The sequence below is a fragment of the Alosa pseudoharengus genome, unplaced genomic scaffold, assembly GCF_046254945.1.
Source record: "Alosa pseudoharengus isolate Yale_2024_CS ecotype anadromous, Long Island Sound unplaced genomic scaffold, YU_APseudo_1.1 YU_APseudo_1.1_scf_2, whole genome shotgun sequence".
Classification (NCBI taxonomy): Eukaryota; Metazoa; Chordata; class Actinopteri; order Clupeiformes; family Clupeidae; genus Alosa; species Alosa pseudoharengus.
In genome coordinates this window covers 27,847,679-27,865,522 of record NW_027468663.1, presented here as the reverse complement: position 1 = coordinate 27,865,522, position 17,844 = coordinate 27,847,679, and the positions used below count along the sequence as shown (strand labels likewise).

Here is a 17,844-nt window from a genome sequence, read left to right as displayed (position 1 = left end):
TATTGCCTATGCATTGTTACAGAAAACAAGTCCAGATATTGTGGCCAAAGTTGTAGCCTATTTGTTTTATATTAAAACTTGGTCGTGCAACATTTGCATGTTTGCTCTGCTTTCTTCTAATTTTGGCCTATGTGTGGCCAGATTACCATGGTTCAATGTGATCTACTCAATATTGAAACCAAAACAACTGCACCCTAGACTAAGCTATGGCACCTAGATACAGTATGTCCTTATTTTCTCCTTGCTCCTTTCCACCTATTATCATGTGGTCTCTCTCTCTTAGTCTACTCTCAATGCACCAGAGTGAAAACATTAGAAATAGTATCAGTAAAAAAGTTGATGTTCAGGGGTTTCCCAAAAGCATAGTTAGCAACTATGTTAGCAACTTACATGGTTAGAACTATGCAAGTTTCCCAAAACGATAGTTTGATCTATGGTGCTGCAACTTACATAGTCCAATGCATCGTTAAGCGACACAAGTGTTTCTTAAAACCATAGTTCCAACGAACGTTCGCGAACACTGTCGTTAAAGTTGTGCAGTTCGAACTACACCTCTGGACCTGTGGGAGCATAGTAGTAGCATAGTTCCAGGGATCTTCATGTCGAAGACATCACTGATGTCAGCTATTTGTGTGCAAATGTATCATTATAAATGCATCCAGGTCTCATGTTGATATTTTACACTTCTAAACACCATACAACCATACTGTATCTTTAAATGCCTTAAAGCAGCACTTAAGGAGATTTGCTCTCGGGGTCCCCCCAGTTGAGAAGTGCGATAATAAACACACTAAATATGCGTCTTTTGCTACAAACTCTGATAAAATATAGAGAGAATGCACTATCCCAACTTTTTTTATACGAGTTGCTGGCATCATCCCACCTATTTGAATGCCCTCATACAAGCATATGCTATCTCCAGACCTTTGCTCTCCTCAGACGAACAACGTCTAGCTCTGCCACCGGTATGCTCAGGCCAATCCAAACTTTTCTCATCTATATAAGTAGTATAAGTATATTACTCTTTTGATCCCGTAAGGGAAATTTGGTCTCTGCATTTATCCCAATCCGTGAATTAGTGAAACAGCACAGCACACAGTGAACACACAGTGAGGTAAAGCACACACTAACCCGGAGCAGTGAGCTGCCTGCTACAGCGGCACTCGGGGAGCAGTGAGGGGTTAGGTGCTTCAGCCGTGGATGTGGGCATGGGAGAGCAGTGCTTAACCACTTCCCCCGCCCACATTTTTTCTACTGGGTCTGGTATCGAACCGGCAACCCTTCGGTTACAAGCCCGAAGCCCTAACCAGTAAGCCACGGCTGCCCATCTGTTGCTCCTCGTAGGTGGAACACACTACCAGTTCCTACTAGAGCAGGAACATCCCTCTCCATCTTCAAAAAACTGCTGAAGACCCAGCTCTTCAGAGAACATCTCCTCTCATAGCACTACTTACAACTAGTCTTGCTGATCCTAGCACTTACCACCTGACTAGAACTGACACTCAACTGTTTAAAAACAGCACTCACTAATGCACTTATTGTTATTGTACTCTACCTTTTTTAAATTGTCCTAGAATTGTTGAGAGAATTACTTTAAAAAGCTTAAACTGTTTACCATGTTGTTAGTCGCTTTGGTTAAAAATGCGTCAGCTAAATGTAATGTAATGTAATGTTAAAAAAAATGAGCATATATTTTTAAAAATATAATAAAATGTCTTTTTCAACAATTCATGTTGTCTTTCCAGTATTCTCAATTAAATGTATGCTTTGTTACAGGTCAAGAAGAGCTCTCTCCTCAGTCACTCCACCACACACACACACAGGGTGAGGGGGAGACTCTTCAGCATAGAGGTTATTATGATACACGCAGAGGATCGCAGACACGCAGACACAGACATAAACACAGAGACACAGACACAGACAAGGAGACGTAAAGTGGAAGGGAGGGGGCGATAGCCCACTTTAGTTTTAGAAAGATGTGTGAGAAATGATGCATGTGCTAAGAGGAAGGAGCTCTCATGGTTTGTAAATCATCGCCTTCGGCTTGAGGCATCAGACGTTTTTTTGTGCACTGAAGTCAATCACAGGTGTTTTTGATCTAAATGACTTGACTTGATTTGACAACCATTTAATGTGGGATTATGGTAATGATATCCTGCATGCATGCCAAAATAGTGATGAAAACTCTCTGCCTACATGAATTCCACCTAGCCTACCACAAAGAGGTCGACTTCCAAGATCAACTTCCAAAATCAACTCTTTAACACTTTTTGTGTACACTGACAGCAGTTTGGAGGAGAGAAGGATTATGATGACTGCTGTCACTTATGCTGACTCTGCTGCCATTGCCTGGCTAGGTCCTGCTGCGGTACTCACCTCTCTCAAAGACACGACTCCCACCAGCCGGCCCGTACTGGTGACGTAAGCATGGTCCAGTCCCAGCAGCGAGAAGATGGTGTGGGTCTGTCAGGGCAAACAGAGCATGTACACTAACAGCTTTAGGACACTTGGAACCCACAGTTAATTTGTGCTTTGATATTAGAAGTGCTTTGTATTACAGTATCCCTGTCATCATTCAATAGACGATAAACATAAAGCTGAGAATTTAAAATGGTTTCCCTGATGATGGGTGCCTCAGCTGAAACACTGTTTGTGCTGACCGAATACATCATTTCCACAGATGAGCTAAATTGTCTTTCTGGTGAAGTACTGTAGGTGAATCACTGGACCATTTGGAAACTACTTAAGTGTGTGGAGTGGACTGAGGTGAATAGCCGCGGTGGCATGGCGTGGTGGAGGTCTAGTGGTCAGAGCACTGGGCTTCCAAACAGAAAACCAGGGTTAAGGGTTCAAACCGGCTATGCCTATGAGCAAAGCACTTACATTTCAGCAGGGGGACTATCCCTTTAGCTAGCTCAGAGATGCTACGTTTCTGCTAAATGACGACTAATGTAAGAAGATGTCCAGGGCTTAGACCCATCCCAACCTTGTGTAAGGAGGTGCGCTCCACCAGCTGGAAAGGGGCAGGGTCTATTTTGCAGTTCTTGAAGTCTACAGGTTCATCCAGCTGTCTCTCCTCCCACTCAGCAATCTGACAAATGGCAAGAGCAGTGAGTCAATGAGTCAGTCACGGCTTGTCTGTGAGGGATTACGTCGGCAGATTGGTTGATAGACCAATGAGTCTGGGGAGAGACATACCTCAGCTGTAGTCATGTCATCCTCCACGTCTGGAGCCTGCAGGACATAGAACAGCGTTACAAACAGATCTCCACAGGTTGATTCATATGACTCATATGAACCTCTTAGACAGAAAAACAAACAGAAAAGACTTTCTCTAAGCGTGAAACTGTCAACTGTCAACAATCAAAATTATCATCCCACTACCAAAGCCACTACAGAAGAAGCACACAGGCATTTAAAAAGCGGAGAACAAAGAACTGGTTTTTTGAGGGCAGTCTGAGTATGTAAAATCCATCCTGTTACATCCCGAAAGCAGTCATGCTATTCAATTTTCAAAGAATTAAGAGAAACTTTTTGCTTTCAGAGGTGGTTTGGATGCATTTTTGTAAAATAATCTACCACATTCTCTTGAATCAACGCAAGACATTTTTCCATAGTTTAGCTAATTCAAGAGCCTTACAGAAATTTTATTTCTCTGGCGAACAGTTGCTGCAAATTTGCGGCAAGGTCATATGCCAATTAGGTTGATCACCAGAAGTTCACAGGAAATTTGCCATTATTGGCTAAGTGTGGTGGCAAATCACTGGCGAACACATTTGCCACTAGTGGCAAACTTATTGCTGCCAGAACTTTGCTGGAAGTTTGCCTCTAGTGGCCAACATTGGCAAACTTCTGGCAATATTTTCTAGTGAACTCATTTGTTTCCCAAAAATCACCCACATGTTTGCTGCAAATCTGCTGCAAACATTTAATTTTTGTAAGGGACATTATGAATGTATTCAATTATTCAAATGATTTCTCATGAACATGAAATATAAAATCACAAATCCTATATCACAGTATTTTGACCCAACATTTACAGCACTCTGCTTTAAAGCAATTTGTCTCAGAATTCAAGAGAATAGGGCGAACAGCAGTACTGCAGTAGCAACCAGCATTGTATGTTTGCCAGTTGGAGACGTCCGTTTCACCTTGTGCCGTGAAGCGTAGCAAACAGTACAGTTCAGCTTGGTCAGGAATCCTAAATTAAACCCTCCCAACATGCTCCATCAAAACCCCCAAGCCACAGCGAGCCATGAAGGGTACAGTGCGGATCAATGACAATTACTGAACTCATTCCCACATCTCTCCAGTACAGCAGCGGCAACAATAATAATGAGGAGTAGAGAAAAAAAGGGAAAAGAAAAAATTAAAAAAATCCACTGTGGCTGAATCCACTAAACTGGTGTGTGAGTTAGCCTTGCTAGCACCCAGGCTATGGCACTTCAAGGGCAGGCTGGTGATTGCGAGCTTAGGGTGACCAGAGGGCTCGGAGTGGGGATCTTACCGCCAAGGGGGTCCTGACTCGCCTGGGCCTCCTGCTCTTACGAGCCACGGCCCGAGCTTTGCTCTTCCAGGAAAAGAGACAGAGAGGAAGGAGCACACAGGGTTAACACAATGGTCCTGCTCGCACGCTATGGATCAGCGGCCGGCTGGCCTCGGACCGATTAAGGTAAGAGTGATGCTTGTTGGCAGAGGTGGAAAGTGGTCTGTTGTGCCATGAATCTGCTCTGCACACAGGCACTAGGCCAGAGAGCTGATTGGTTCTTCCTCCTGCCCCGAAAGCGGTGCTGATTTGACATGAAATATTGTCGGTCTTTTATTCCCAATCAGAGTTTGGGATTTCCACCTCTGCTCACTGGCTTCTTTAAAGAACTAGAGCTTCCCTATAAACATTCACTATGCACACACACAATAACAGCGTATTTATTTCAGTCAACGTGTAGTGGTTAGTGATGAGGAACTATAATCCAACGAAGTGATGGAGTAGAAGTGTGTGCATGAAATATAAAAAACAAGAGTTGTTGACTATTGTAAAATCGCCCGTTGATGGCTTTCAGGCGTGCATTGGTTGCCCTGTCATATTCAAGTGCAAGGTTGGAGAGAGAGGCTTCAGTGAGACATTAGTCGGAATAGTTCCAGCCGGGGGTCAGTGGAAGGGCATTATATGGCTAGGTGGGAGGGTGATTTGAGTTTGTATTTTAAGAGGAGTACTGAGCTTTGCTTTAAATGAACCTTACCTCCACCAGCTCCTGCTCAGGGTCCTCACAGGACAGTGTTTGGGAGCCTGCAAACAGAAGGACTATAATACACATGGGTCGCATATAATATGGCATCAAGTATGGATTTACATCATCTTAGGGGAAACACAATGCAAGTATTCCAAAGCCTTTAATCACTCTGTGTTTGAGCACATACTGTTGGGTGTGTCCGTGTTGCCGACAGCAGACACTGTCTTCAGTGCAGACTTCAGAGGAATCTGAGAGTTGGAGACAGTTGGGCTATAGGACGATTCTTCAGTGGAGATCTGAAAAGAGGAGAAAAGATTGACCAGCGATCCCCTCCATGAACCGAGCCGCTGCTTTGAGAGCACCTCTCCTCGTCATTCAAGTCTCCAGCAGCTCAGCTCTGCACCTGTCAACGCTCTTGAGGAAAGGGTGCAAGCCAGGTGCGGCTGATGACTATTAGGAGCTTAAGGCGGGGATCACATTAGCCAGCGGCAAGCGGCAGGTTTCCTATTGTTCTATATGGTTTGGCAGCGGAACGGTTGAGCAAGCTGAGCTTTGAACTTGGTTCAACTGTCAAAGCGCAACGCGAGCGTATTCAATTGACAAACTGTTTGTGTTCCTTAGGAACGAGACAAAACTTATTATGGTCTGAGCGTTGCGTTACGTTTGCCGCTGCCGCTTGTCGCTGGCTAATGTGATCCCCGCCTAACAGAGGTATTAAGAAATGTTTTTATACAGCTAGTTTTCCTCAGGTGAAAATGTTTCTATATCTAACCAAAACAACAAAACATTGACATTGCACAGCTTGAGAGTGATGTTTCCCAGCCCCAGGTTCTGACCCCTCTGACCCACCCCGGCGCTGCTCACCAGGAACCGGACCCCGCGGCTCCCCTTAGGCGGGCTGTCCTGGCCTATCAGCATGGGGAGGTGGGCACCGTTGTCCTGGGCCCGTTCTCGCAGGAACTCCAGCCGCCGAGCGCGACCCAGCTGCAGGGAGAGCAGGGACTGGAGCTGGGAGCGCTCAATGGAGCCGAGCAGTATCATGGACTCTGGGGAAGGAGGGAGGAAGGGAGGGAGGGAGGGAGGGAGAGAGGGAGAGAGGAAGAGAGAAAGAGAGAAAGACATGGTTGAATTTGACTTGAGATGCAGTAAGGATGTGAGTCCAACAGAGAAACACAGTGAGACACAGTGACAAAAATAAATCGGATCATAAAAAAGCAGGAGCATGAGGGAAATGGGAGAGGGAAATGGGAGAGGGAAATGGGAGAGGGGAATGGGAGAGGGGAATGGGAGAGGGGAATGGGAGAGGGGAATGGGAGAGGGAAATGGGAGAGGGGAATGGGAGAGGGAAATGGGAGAGGGAAATGGGAGAGGGAAATGGGAGAGGGGAATGGGAGAGGGAAATGGGAGAGGGAAATGGGAGAGGGAAATGGGAGAGGGGAATGGGAGAGGGAAATGGGAGAGGGGAATGGGAGAGGGGAATGGGAGAGGGAAATGGGAGAGGGGAATGGGAGAGGGAAATGGGAGAGGGGAATGGGAGAGGGAAATGGGAGAGGGAAATGGGAGAGGGGAATGGGAGAGGGAAATGGGAGAGGGGAATGGGAGAGGGGAATGGGAGAGGGAAATGGGAGAGGGGAATGGGAGAGGGAAATGGGAGAGGGAAATGGGAGAGGGGAATGGGAGAGGGGAATGGGAGAGGGGAATGGGAGAGGGAAATGGGAGAGGGGAATGGGAGAGGGGAATGGGAGAGGGAAATGGGAGAGGGGAATGGGAGAGGGAAATGGGAGAGGGGAATGGGAGAGGGAAATGGGAGAGGGAAATGGGAGAGGGGAATGGGAGAGGGGAATGGGAGAGGGGAATGGGAGAGGGAAATGGGAGAGGGAAATGGGAGAGGGAAATGGGAGAGGGGAATGGGAGAGGGGAATGGGAGAGGGGAATGGGAGAGGGAAATGGGAGAGGGAAATGGGAGAGGGAAATGGGAGAGGGAAATGGGAGAGGGGAATGGGAGAGGGAAATGGGAGAGGGAAATGGGAGAGGGAAATGGGAGAGGGGAAATGGGTTTAAATCAGAGCAACAAAAACAACTAACGGTACATTTATGAAAAATGAACCTGTAGGGTATCGGGTGTACAAAACTGTGTCTTAGGAGATGTTTTATTACTGTACATGGTCTGATTTGTTTAGTGGTGATCGACTGTGAAGAAGTGTGTGTATAGGAGTGGCTCACCACTATATTCATGCTTGAGGGATTGCAATAAATACATCGGTTACAGTGTATGTATGTATATTGTATGTGTGTATGTGTGTATGTATGTATGTATGTATGTATGTATGTATGTATGTATGTATGTATGTGTGTATGTATGTATGTATGTGTGTATATATATATATGTGTGTGTGTGTGTGTGTGTGTGTGTGTGCGCGCTTGTTCTTGTCTATGGGGTGTAGGTAGTTTGAATGTATATGCAGGCACCAGACGTGGAAACTCTGGCTCCAGAAAGTAGAACTCCTGGCTAAAGACCTGTGTCACTTTATATAAGGTGGTTTAGTAAATGGTCAAATATGTGATAGGACTTATATTTCCTGGAGCCGGACTTTCCCAGACATGGATGTAAGTACATGTGAGTAGTGCTCACCATTGGACTCCACCAGGGCCAGTGTTTTGAGCTGGGCTGTGCTCACGGCATCCTGGACGTGGCGATAGGTGGAGGTGAGAGTGATGTGACGCACGTCCTGCAACATGATGTCCTCTACTCTGATATTATACTTCCTACAGCAGCACACAGAGGAGAGAGGCCAGCTGAACAGCAGAATAATCAAGACCAGGTACATATCCAACAAGACATGGATTCATGGATTATAAATTATGTTAAGGGTCCAATTGAATTGAGACATGGCACAAATATGGCAGAAAGGTAAATTGTACAAAATGTACAGTATAAAATTGTATAAAAGGTATGATTGGTATATATATTTCAGTTGTCCATTCTCTGTGATCCATAAACTGTTATTTGGTTGCCAAATGAATCGTCTCGCCACAAATGCTGGTCAGTGATGTTACCCTAAACATAATCCACTATTCCTAACTGCCAACAGATGGTCAGTTGATTGTTTAGGATGCTCCACCAGGATAAAATCAAAGTGCGCACACACACACACACACACACACACACACACACACATACATACACACACACACACACACAAAAACACACGCAGACAGATGGACATGTACAGGTCTAATTCTCTCAAGAGGTTTTCCTTTCCCGAGGCCCAGGTGAAAAAGCATTACAGTATGTTGTACATTTCCAAATAACCTGGGCACACAGAGGGGGCCAAAAGAAAGAGAGAGAGAGAGACAGAGAGAGAGAAAGACTGACTGAAAAGAGAGAGAGAGGAAAAGACTAATAAGGGTCTACAGAGAGAGAGAGGTGGAAAGTGAAAGAGACTAAGGAGGGCCAAAGAAAGGAAGAGAAAGTGATACACAGTCAAAAGAAGAGAGGGAAGAGAGGACCTCAAATCCAAAAATGGCCGACTGACAGGCAGATGAGTAGGAGAGCGTGACATAGATACAGGTGGACAGACAGACAGACAGGCAGACAGACAGACAGACAGACAGACAGATAGGCGGGCAGAGGGACTCACTCCTGCCCCCAGCCCAGCTCGGGGAGGTAGGGCAGCTTCTGGATGCGGATGATGGAGTCGTAGAGCGAGGGCTGCAGGCTCTGGGCCACGGCGTTGGCCAGGATCACTGCGATCATCACGGGCAGGATGTGGGAAATCTGACCGGTCAGCTCGAACACGATCACCGCTGTCGACACGGTGTGTGTGACAGCCCCTGAAAGAGCTGCCGCACCTGAGGTGGACACACCCATACACACACACACACAAGGACACACACATTCACATGCAGATGCAGTTATAAGACGTGATACAAGAATGCAAACACACACAAACAAAAACACACTTGTACATATAGTAGTCACTCTCTCTCTCTCTCTCTCACACACACCCACACACATGCACATACACACGCACACTCACAGGCACACTCACACGCACACAAACACACGCACACACACAAACAAAAACACACGGTCACATTTCCACAGCCCCGAGCCAGTGTCAGCAAGCCATTTGATTTGTTATTGTGCAGGCCCGACTCCTTCCTGCTCCAGTGCCCAGCGCGTGGAGAGCAGCGGCATCCATTTCCACCGACGAGATTTCATTTGTCTGGCCGTCAGTGTTGGGTGATGAAATATGCATGACTCCTGCTCACCGCTACCCGCAGGCTCCATTATTTGGAGTCAGGATAGAGCCACAATGACCACGGTGGTTACATTTGATAGCTTTTTTTTCTCTCTCCCTTTCTGTCTTTCTCTCTCACATACACACACACACACACTCACACACACTCACACACATTAGCGGGGGGTTGGGATGGGGGGTTGGACATGAACCAGGATGCCGTTGGGGATACTGACCTACAACTGCATAGCCGCCAGGTACTATGGGATACACGGTGCCGTCGGCGGTTATGCCATCAGGAAAAACGGCCGCCATGCTCTCTCCAACGAGACGTCCAAATGCAGCTCCTACACACACACAAACACACACACACACACACACACACACACACACACACACACACAAACAAACACACACACTGTTAAAATCTAAAGTTAAACCCCAAGGTCCGCTGTTTGCTTACAATTTGCAGATATTTCACTCGGCAAAAAACCTGCAAATGATACTCACATGAATTATTTTTCGATCACGCCTGTGTTCCATGACCAACATAGCTGGAGGAGTTTTGTAATGTTATACACCAGAGGGTTTGGTTTGTCAGTCAAACATTGATGGAGATGATATATGGAGGAAATGGCAAAGATAAAAAACACAAGTTAGACACAAACCAAGACATGAAGTGGAGTGGGATAAAAATCGAAATAAAGACGATGTGCAGTTTACCTGCCAAAATGACCTGTGTGTATGCGCAGCCATGGTAGTGTCCATACTTAACAACAAAATACAACCAAACAACATCTATAGCATCTGTGTAAAATGGACATGCTCTCTGCTTGTGGGGTCAATGGAGGATGCAGTCGAATGCTGATCTCTCTCAGACACAGAGTGCCACATTCACACAATTCCGTGTATAGATCACCAGTGCTCACCTATGAGGAAGACTGGCATGAAAGCTCCACAGGGAACTGGCATGGTGGTTGCCACTGCTGACATCCAAAACTATGAGAAAAAATGTACATTATTACCTAAACAGGAAGTATGCCAGGCACCATGATACAGTACACACTCCACACTCAGGGACTCATACTTGTATACACATTAGCACAAGCATCTACACTTGAGATACAAACACTTCCAACTGCAAACACTAAAACACCAGCCAATCTATCAGACATTCATACATATCCCCTACACACACACAGAGAAAGAGAAAAATGGTAGCCGCACTTTCATGACGACGAAGAGGAGGAGAGTGACGAAGACATTGAGCTGGGGGTGTTTCCAGGCCTCAGGCTGGAAGTCAAACTCCTCCGCTACTCCCTGCTTGTACCAGGTGCGGTTGTCAAAGAGTGCCACCAGAGACTCATGCTGAGTTAACTGTGGAAAAGCGAAAACACAGCACGTCACAACACTGCACGGCAACTAAAACAGGCTGGGTGAGTCACATTTAAAACCCAATCTAATTTAGTCTCAGAGCACAGTGGACATGAATCTCACCAGAACTTGTGCTTTGGGAGAATGCAGCAAACGTAGTTCTTATAACTACTGATCAATCATATCTAGCACTGCTACAACCATTAGTGGAATAGTTTACAGGGAGAAAAGAAAGCTAGTTGTGAGGAGGTGGGTAATGGAGACCGAGATTAGAGTAAGCAGACCTGTCCAGCCATGAACTGCCCAAACCCTGGAGGAAAAGTGAGGGTGGACACCAGCAGGGTGACGAGTGCAGGGTACACCAGCCGCCTGTGTGTGATAGAGGGAGGGAGTGAGAGAGAGAGGGAGAGAGAGAAAGTGAGGGAGGGAGTGAGTGAGAGAGAGGAAGGGAGTGAGAGAGAGAAAGTAAGAGGGAGGGAGAGAGAGAGGGAGTGAGTGACAGAGAATGAGTCCTGGTTTGATGAGAAGGGTGCAGTGCTGAAGAATAGGTAAAGGGCTGCAAACAATGTATTTGTTTCCTTCCACTCCTGTCCACGCTGACTGACTGAAGGTCACAGTAATCCCTTGATTGGCATGCAGCTTTAGTCTGGTGTCTAACTGGTGCTGGGTGCTGGGTGCTGTGTACACATGATGTGAGCTTTAGTGAACACACTGGACGGCTTTGCATCTCCCCGGAGGATGAGTGTGGGTTTAAGAGCAGCTGCAATAACGTCTCTCCCTCTCATTCTAATGATTTCTCTGTCATTATGACCTTAGATTGCTTAAATCGGTGACTTCAGCAGACAGGAGGAAAATTACACAGGGACACATCAAAGAGCTATTTATGCACCAAGGGTAGTTGCATGCTCTATGCTGAGGAAATAGCACTGCTGAATCACTGCTGAATCCCCAAAAAGTACAACATACTGTACAGCATTCACATAAAAAAATTATTTATTTGTGTGGTGCCATGAGACAAATAAAATAATGTCTGTGTGAAAGATGCAGAACTTGTACCGCTGACTCAGCCCTCAACTCTAGAGTCACCTGTCAAGACTATCATCTATCCTTTAAAGCACTTACTTCTTCAGTAAAAACTTGTTGATTGTTTTCTGCTTCCTCATGGATTCAACAATTATTCGGTTTAGGTAAACAAACAGAGCACCCCCAAAGCCACTGGCAATCCTGAGGAAAGAGCAAAAGTCTGTCAACAGCAAAATAGAATTCAGCAGCATTCATTCTCCGACTGCTTCTGATAGTCTGAGTCACGAGTCTAAACTACTGACCAGAGGTGGTGCAGCATGGAACTGTAATGGTCTCACTACAATGCATTGTAATTGTCCAGGTTTGTCAATGAGAAAAGTGCTAACATGAACATCTTCCTATATTAAAACATCCCGTGCGGTAGTGTTTTGGGACTATAATATTATTATAGAAATCTTATAGTGTTACTGTAGTAATTTGTCTGGTGAGTGTCTTCACAGCACTGTTACTGTTACCCATGGCATCACGAATGGCAGCACGACAAGGATGTGGTACAGTATGGACATTAAAACTGCTGGCATGACCCCAGGCCAGAGGTGGAAAACTACCAGACAGGGACGTCGTTAGGCCCTAAAAATATATAGTAATATGTGTGAAAATTCACATCCATTATTCTCTGTTGAATTTCTCATGGAGTACTTATCACACAGATACATGGGGCAGTACCGGGGCTTTCCAATGATATTAGCGGCTACTGTAGGTGCTGTGATAAACTGTTCGTGAGAAAATTAACGTTGGATATACCTGAAATTTCATCATATTTCCACCTCGTCCATCTCCCATCATTACTCTCTGTGGTATATCTCACGAACACTTCACTCAATACATGGCAAACCAGAATAAACAGCAGACCTTACCGGACACGGGGATATGAAGCAATCCTCGGTATAGTATGTGTAAAGAATTACATCAATTTATGGTATGTAACTGTATTAGTTGTTAGTTTCTGCTTTCAATCCCTTTTCTCCTAACAAAACCTATATTTGTCTGACATTTTTAAAAATGGCCACCTAGGCCCCCAGGGGCAAAATCCAAGGTGCCAACCATTCTAAATCTTATCAGTTTTTCTATCAAATATCATGCTTTTATCACAAAGTGATCAATTTTTGTGCTTAACTGCCCCACTGTTGACACTTATAGCATATGATAACAATCACAGTCCTGTGAATTATTATCTCTGACATGAAGTTAAATCTTATCTAATCTACAGTACAAATCAAATGTTTGGACACACACACACACACACACACTTATTCATAGTTTTTTCTTTGATTCCTTTTTTCCTACATTGTACAACAATACCTACAACATCCAAAGTATGACAGAAGACAAAGGTCTCTATACATTATAGATATAGATATATTATTTCCATGCGTCACATTTAATATTATTACCTCTATGACAACATTATTAAAGCCAACTTCATTCTTTTTAATTAAAATCAGTGAAAGACAAGCACCGACAAGTGCTCAAAATGTTTGGGAAATCTATCAAGACTGTTGGAAATCAATTCCAGCTGACTATGTAAAGTTTGTTGAGAGACTGATCAAAAGCTTCCCTTACAAAAATGAAGTGTTTGTAGCAGATTTGCAGCAATCTTGTGGGTGATTTGTGGGAAACAAATGAGTTCACTAAAAAATATTGCCAGAAGCTTGCCAATGTTGGCCGCTACAGGCAAACTTCTGGCAACAATGAGAAGTTTGGCACTAGTGGCAAATGTGTTTGCCAGTGATTTGCATTCACACCAAGCCAATAAGGCACACTTCCAGTGAACTTCTGGTGACAAACCTAATTTGCATATGACATTGATGCAAATTTGCTGCAACGTTGCCAAAAGTTAACCGCAACTCTTAGCCAGAAACCTAATTTGTATGTGAAAATATTACCTGTTCGCCAGAAACCTGAAATTTCTGTAAGGGTCTGTACATTGAAGAATTTATAATATTTGCTTACAACATAAACCCATGTGGGCTATTTCATAATCTTAACCACCTACTCTGCAAAAATAAAGATAAAGATAAAGGAAAAAAACATGTTGACATTAGCTGGTGTGTCCAAACCTTTGACTGGTACTGTTAAGTATTTCAAACCTTTATCCATTTCTATTGTACAATAATTGTTAACATACACATGCTACATTGTTAAAATGAAAGAGAAATTCTGTGTTTATGTAACACATGTTGTTTACATAAAAAAACAGTCACTTCATAATAAATTAAGTTTGATGCAGAAAGTATTTTTAGTTTAAAGCTGCAGTTGGCAAGTCTGGTAGATTGAGGGGACTTCTCATGCCCCTCCCCTACTACCACCGAGCACCCTCTCATCGAGTTTGTGCTCGTCAGTGTGCACCAGACTGCACCAGACTGTGATTGACAGTCAGATCTCACGCAGCCCTGCTGATTGGACCAGAAGAACCAGGAGCTGTGGATTTTTGCAAAAGGCTCTTGGTGGAGGTAGAAGGTTTTTTTTCTAAAACCAGCTGAATTATGTTGTTCTGTCAGAGCATAGTGTCGGTTTCAGTGAATATGATCAAAAAAATCTTGCCAACTGCAGCTTTAAGTACAAATTAGCAGTTGATGCCTAAATATTGAAGTGGTGAAGTTGATAAATTCCTATTTCTATGGATTATGGATAAAGGCTGCTTTCTGGTTTTAATGTTTGGTCATTGCTCAAGATGTGTGCATGCATGGTGGAGCAGCTTATTAGCATGATAAAACGTTATGCGTTTTTTAAGAGTATGGTCAGCGTAAACAATTTTAGCTTATGCACAAAGTTAAATGGGACATGCCGACAAAGAGTAGCACTGTAGCTGCCTGGCTGTGATAGCTGCTGGTTGTAGCAACTCGAGCTAGGTAAAACCGATTGTTTTCGTTCTTTTCTGGTGACCCTGAGAAACAGAGATCTATGTGAAATCTCGCTGGATTTCTCCTATAAGTTGGAATAAATAAACTAAAGTTGTCTGTTATTCACTTCTAACTTGCATGTTTAGAGCAAAGAAATCAGAGGAGATATTCATCCCTGTATGTAAATAGTAACAGACAGTAAGTGAATAGGGGAGACATGAGAATTGCCAACATGCCTCCTACACCTCGACAGTGAGCACCGCTTAAAGGCTTTAGTGAGTAGAATTTGTTGGATGTGTTGGAGGTTACTATACAGGACATACCCAAGGACAGCAAATGCTGGAAGCTCCTGGAGGTCAAAGGGGAAGTCGAGGCGGAAACGCGTTTTAAAGAGAGCAGTGATTGTCTCTGAGGAGAGGAGAGAAATAGAGAGAGTGATAGAGATAGAGAGAGAAAGAGCGAGAGAGGGAAAAAAGAAAGGAGAGATAAAAAAGAGGGGGGAGAGGGAGCTATGATATGATCCACAAATGATGACCCACTTTTGGTTCTGTTCCACATGACTGCTTCTGGCCTCACCCTCATCTTGGTTCCACACGGCCAGCACTCGGAAGATGAAGGCACTGAAGGTGGCAGCAAAGAAGCCTCTCCAGTAATTCCTCACCGCAAAGAAGGTGGACGTCACCTCAATGCTGAAGAGCACACCTGACACACACACACACACACACACACTAAGGGCACACTCACTAGCGCCACAAGTTTAACCACCACAGATATTAATACACATATACTCTACCCAATCTCATCTGTGTGTAACCTGTGTTGTGCTGACTGCTCTTCAGGTCTGCATACCACCCAGGCTCAAACCCCTGAACCCTTGCAGCACCTCAGATTGGGAGGAGGCTAACACCTATGGGTTCTAGTGTCTTTTTGTAGCACCTCTCTTAAGGCAACGGGAGGGAGGTTTACACACATACTACACAGCTACTGTACCGGGTGGAAATTGTTTACATGTGTGCTGTGTTAAGATATTCATAATATTCAGCATTTGTATTTGATCTTGATTTCAGTCATTCAGCCAATTTAAATTGTAAGAAGTCCTGCTGTTCACTGGGGGCCCTATTTTCGTGATGCAAAACCTGGCGGAAAGTCTATAATCATCACAATGCAAAGCTTGTTCCTATCATAGACACGAGTTTTTCGCCATGCTCATCTCTTTTTTTGAGCAACACGCCAAGGGGTGTGGCAATACCTAAGGAGGGGTCTGGCGCATTATATTAAAATCACTATCGTACACTACCTGAAACACATTACGCCACTGACCAAGAGAAACCTGGTCAGAAATCCATGGCGAGTTGTTTATATGTTATTTTAAGAGCGCATTGTCAATAGTCATATTGGCGGGTGCACAACGCACCCTGCTTCTCTCATCCACGAACACACAACAGCGCACATCCATGCAAAACATTACAAATTATACAATTCATTGGAAACATAATTAGAATAAAGATATTACGAAATACATCTCACAATGATACCTAGAGATTGGCATGGTTTTATTTCAGTTAGCATAATAGCTGGTTTAATTTGCATTGAGAGATGATCTTATGGAAAGTACCCCATGCCAATCGTGAGATATGGTGAAGGGTATGTTATGATGTGGGCCTATTTTAATTCCAAAGGCCAAAGAAACTTTATCAGGATGTATAGTACCATGGATCCATGAAATAACTGGCCTTTAAAAATAAAAATCTGCTTGCCTCTATGGAAATTTAACATAGGGTTGTGAATACTTATGCCCCCTGTATTTTAAATAAAAGCATTTATTCATTTATGATACATTATTCATTTACAAAGAAAATTGGTGTCCCCACTTTGAGTGTCAAAAACGCAATATTGTGTTTTTTGTTCCCATGTGTTGAGTGCCAAAAACGCAATATTGCGTTTTTAGCTTTTTTTATGACGAAAATAGACACTCTCGATTTTGGTAACTATGATGAATAGAACTGTAATAGATGTCAATAGAAAACTCATGAAAACGCACAATCTGGACATTTTATCATAACTCGGCTTTTTTTTGCCGCTTTAGGTCGAATCAGTGACGCATGCACGTCAGGTCAAAACCATTTATTAGCAGTGATGCCAGTAACGCGTTACTTAGTAACGCGTTAGTCTATTTTTACCACTTTTTTCAGTAACGAGTAATCTAACGCGCTACTATTTACAAACCAGTAATCAGATTAAAGTTACTTATCTAAGTTACTGTGCGTTACTATTTTTGTCCTGTTCTTTGCTTTCTTCTTGTCTTGGGGATTAATGTCATGTAGGCTATGCTCACGTTTTCAGCATGAGGACAATTCACGTGCAGCGACACAAACGAAAACAACAATGGAGGGAGAGAGAGAGATGCACATTTCATCAGTCATTACTTTGAGTTTGTGTCAGCTAAACATGACAACGTTATTCGCTGTCTAGCTAGACATTCCAAGTCTCCCGAAGTTTTGGGAGTCTCCCACATATTGATAGCGGCTTCCTGACGCCCGCAAATTACATAAAATCTCCCGGAACCTAGAGCGAACAAGAGCACGCAAGCCAGACCGGACTTCAAATCAAAGATTCTAGAATCTTTGCTTCAAATCGCGTGTGCATAGCTTAATGCGCACACAACGGAGAGGGAGAGAGAGAGGAGTGGTGCGTTTGTGCCTGAAGCGCATCCAAGATAGAGAGCATCCTGGTCTGTTTTGCTAAATCAACCAATCAGTTTTCAGTGTAAGTGTGCTTATATCTCTTTTCTCCCAAACATAATTAATCAGTTCAGTCAGTGTATCTAGGAACAGAAGCGTCATGGCAGCGTCAGTGCCCCTCAAAAAGGAAGATTTAAGACCCATTTCACATCAGACTACACAAAAGTGTACCCAATTGTCTCAAAAGATTAAAACATAATGATAATCTTGCACACTGCACTGTTTGTAACAGCGACTTTAGCATTGCTCACGGCGGGTTAAATGATTTGCAAAAGACTTGTTGAGGTGAGTTTAACAAGTGTAATTTCATTTGCATATTACTCAGGCC

At 44.0% G+C, this 17,844-nt stretch overlaps 1 protein-coding gene across 1 annotated transcript in view; it reads right to left on the bottom strand.

Annotated features, from left to right (window-relative positions):
- The window catches only part of clcn2a (chloride channel, voltage-sensitive 2a), a 159,553-nt gene that overhangs the window by 2,761 nt on the left and 138,948 nt on the right, over positions 1-17,844 (bottom strand). Inside the window, exons 8-23 of the mRNA XM_076294381.1 lie at positions 15,352-15,477; positions 15,099-15,183; positions 11,972-12,073; positions 11,134-11,218; positions 10,703-10,852; positions 10,405-10,474; positions 9,712-9,822; positions 8,873-9,083; positions 7,864-7,997; positions 6,096-6,277; positions 5,419-5,527; positions 5,241-5,287; positions 4,508-4,570; positions 3,199-3,234; positions 2,987-3,091; positions 2,377-2,463 (exon numbers count right to left, since the gene is read on the bottom strand). Of these exons, the coding sequence (XP_076150496.1) occupies positions 2,377-2,463; positions 2,987-3,091; positions 3,199-3,234; positions 4,508-4,570; positions 5,241-5,287; positions 5,419-5,527; positions 6,096-6,277; positions 7,864-7,997; positions 8,873-9,083; positions 9,712-9,822; positions 10,405-10,474; positions 10,703-10,852; positions 11,134-11,218; positions 11,972-12,073; positions 15,099-15,183; positions 15,352-15,477 (1,703 nt within the window). The remainder of the gene's footprint in view (positions 1-2,376; positions 2,464-2,986; positions 3,092-3,198; positions 3,235-4,507; positions 4,571-5,240; positions 5,288-5,418; positions 5,528-6,095; positions 6,278-7,863; positions 7,998-8,872; positions 9,084-9,711; positions 9,823-10,404; positions 10,475-10,702; positions 10,853-11,133; positions 11,219-11,971; positions 12,074-15,098; positions 15,184-15,351; positions 15,478-17,844) is intronic.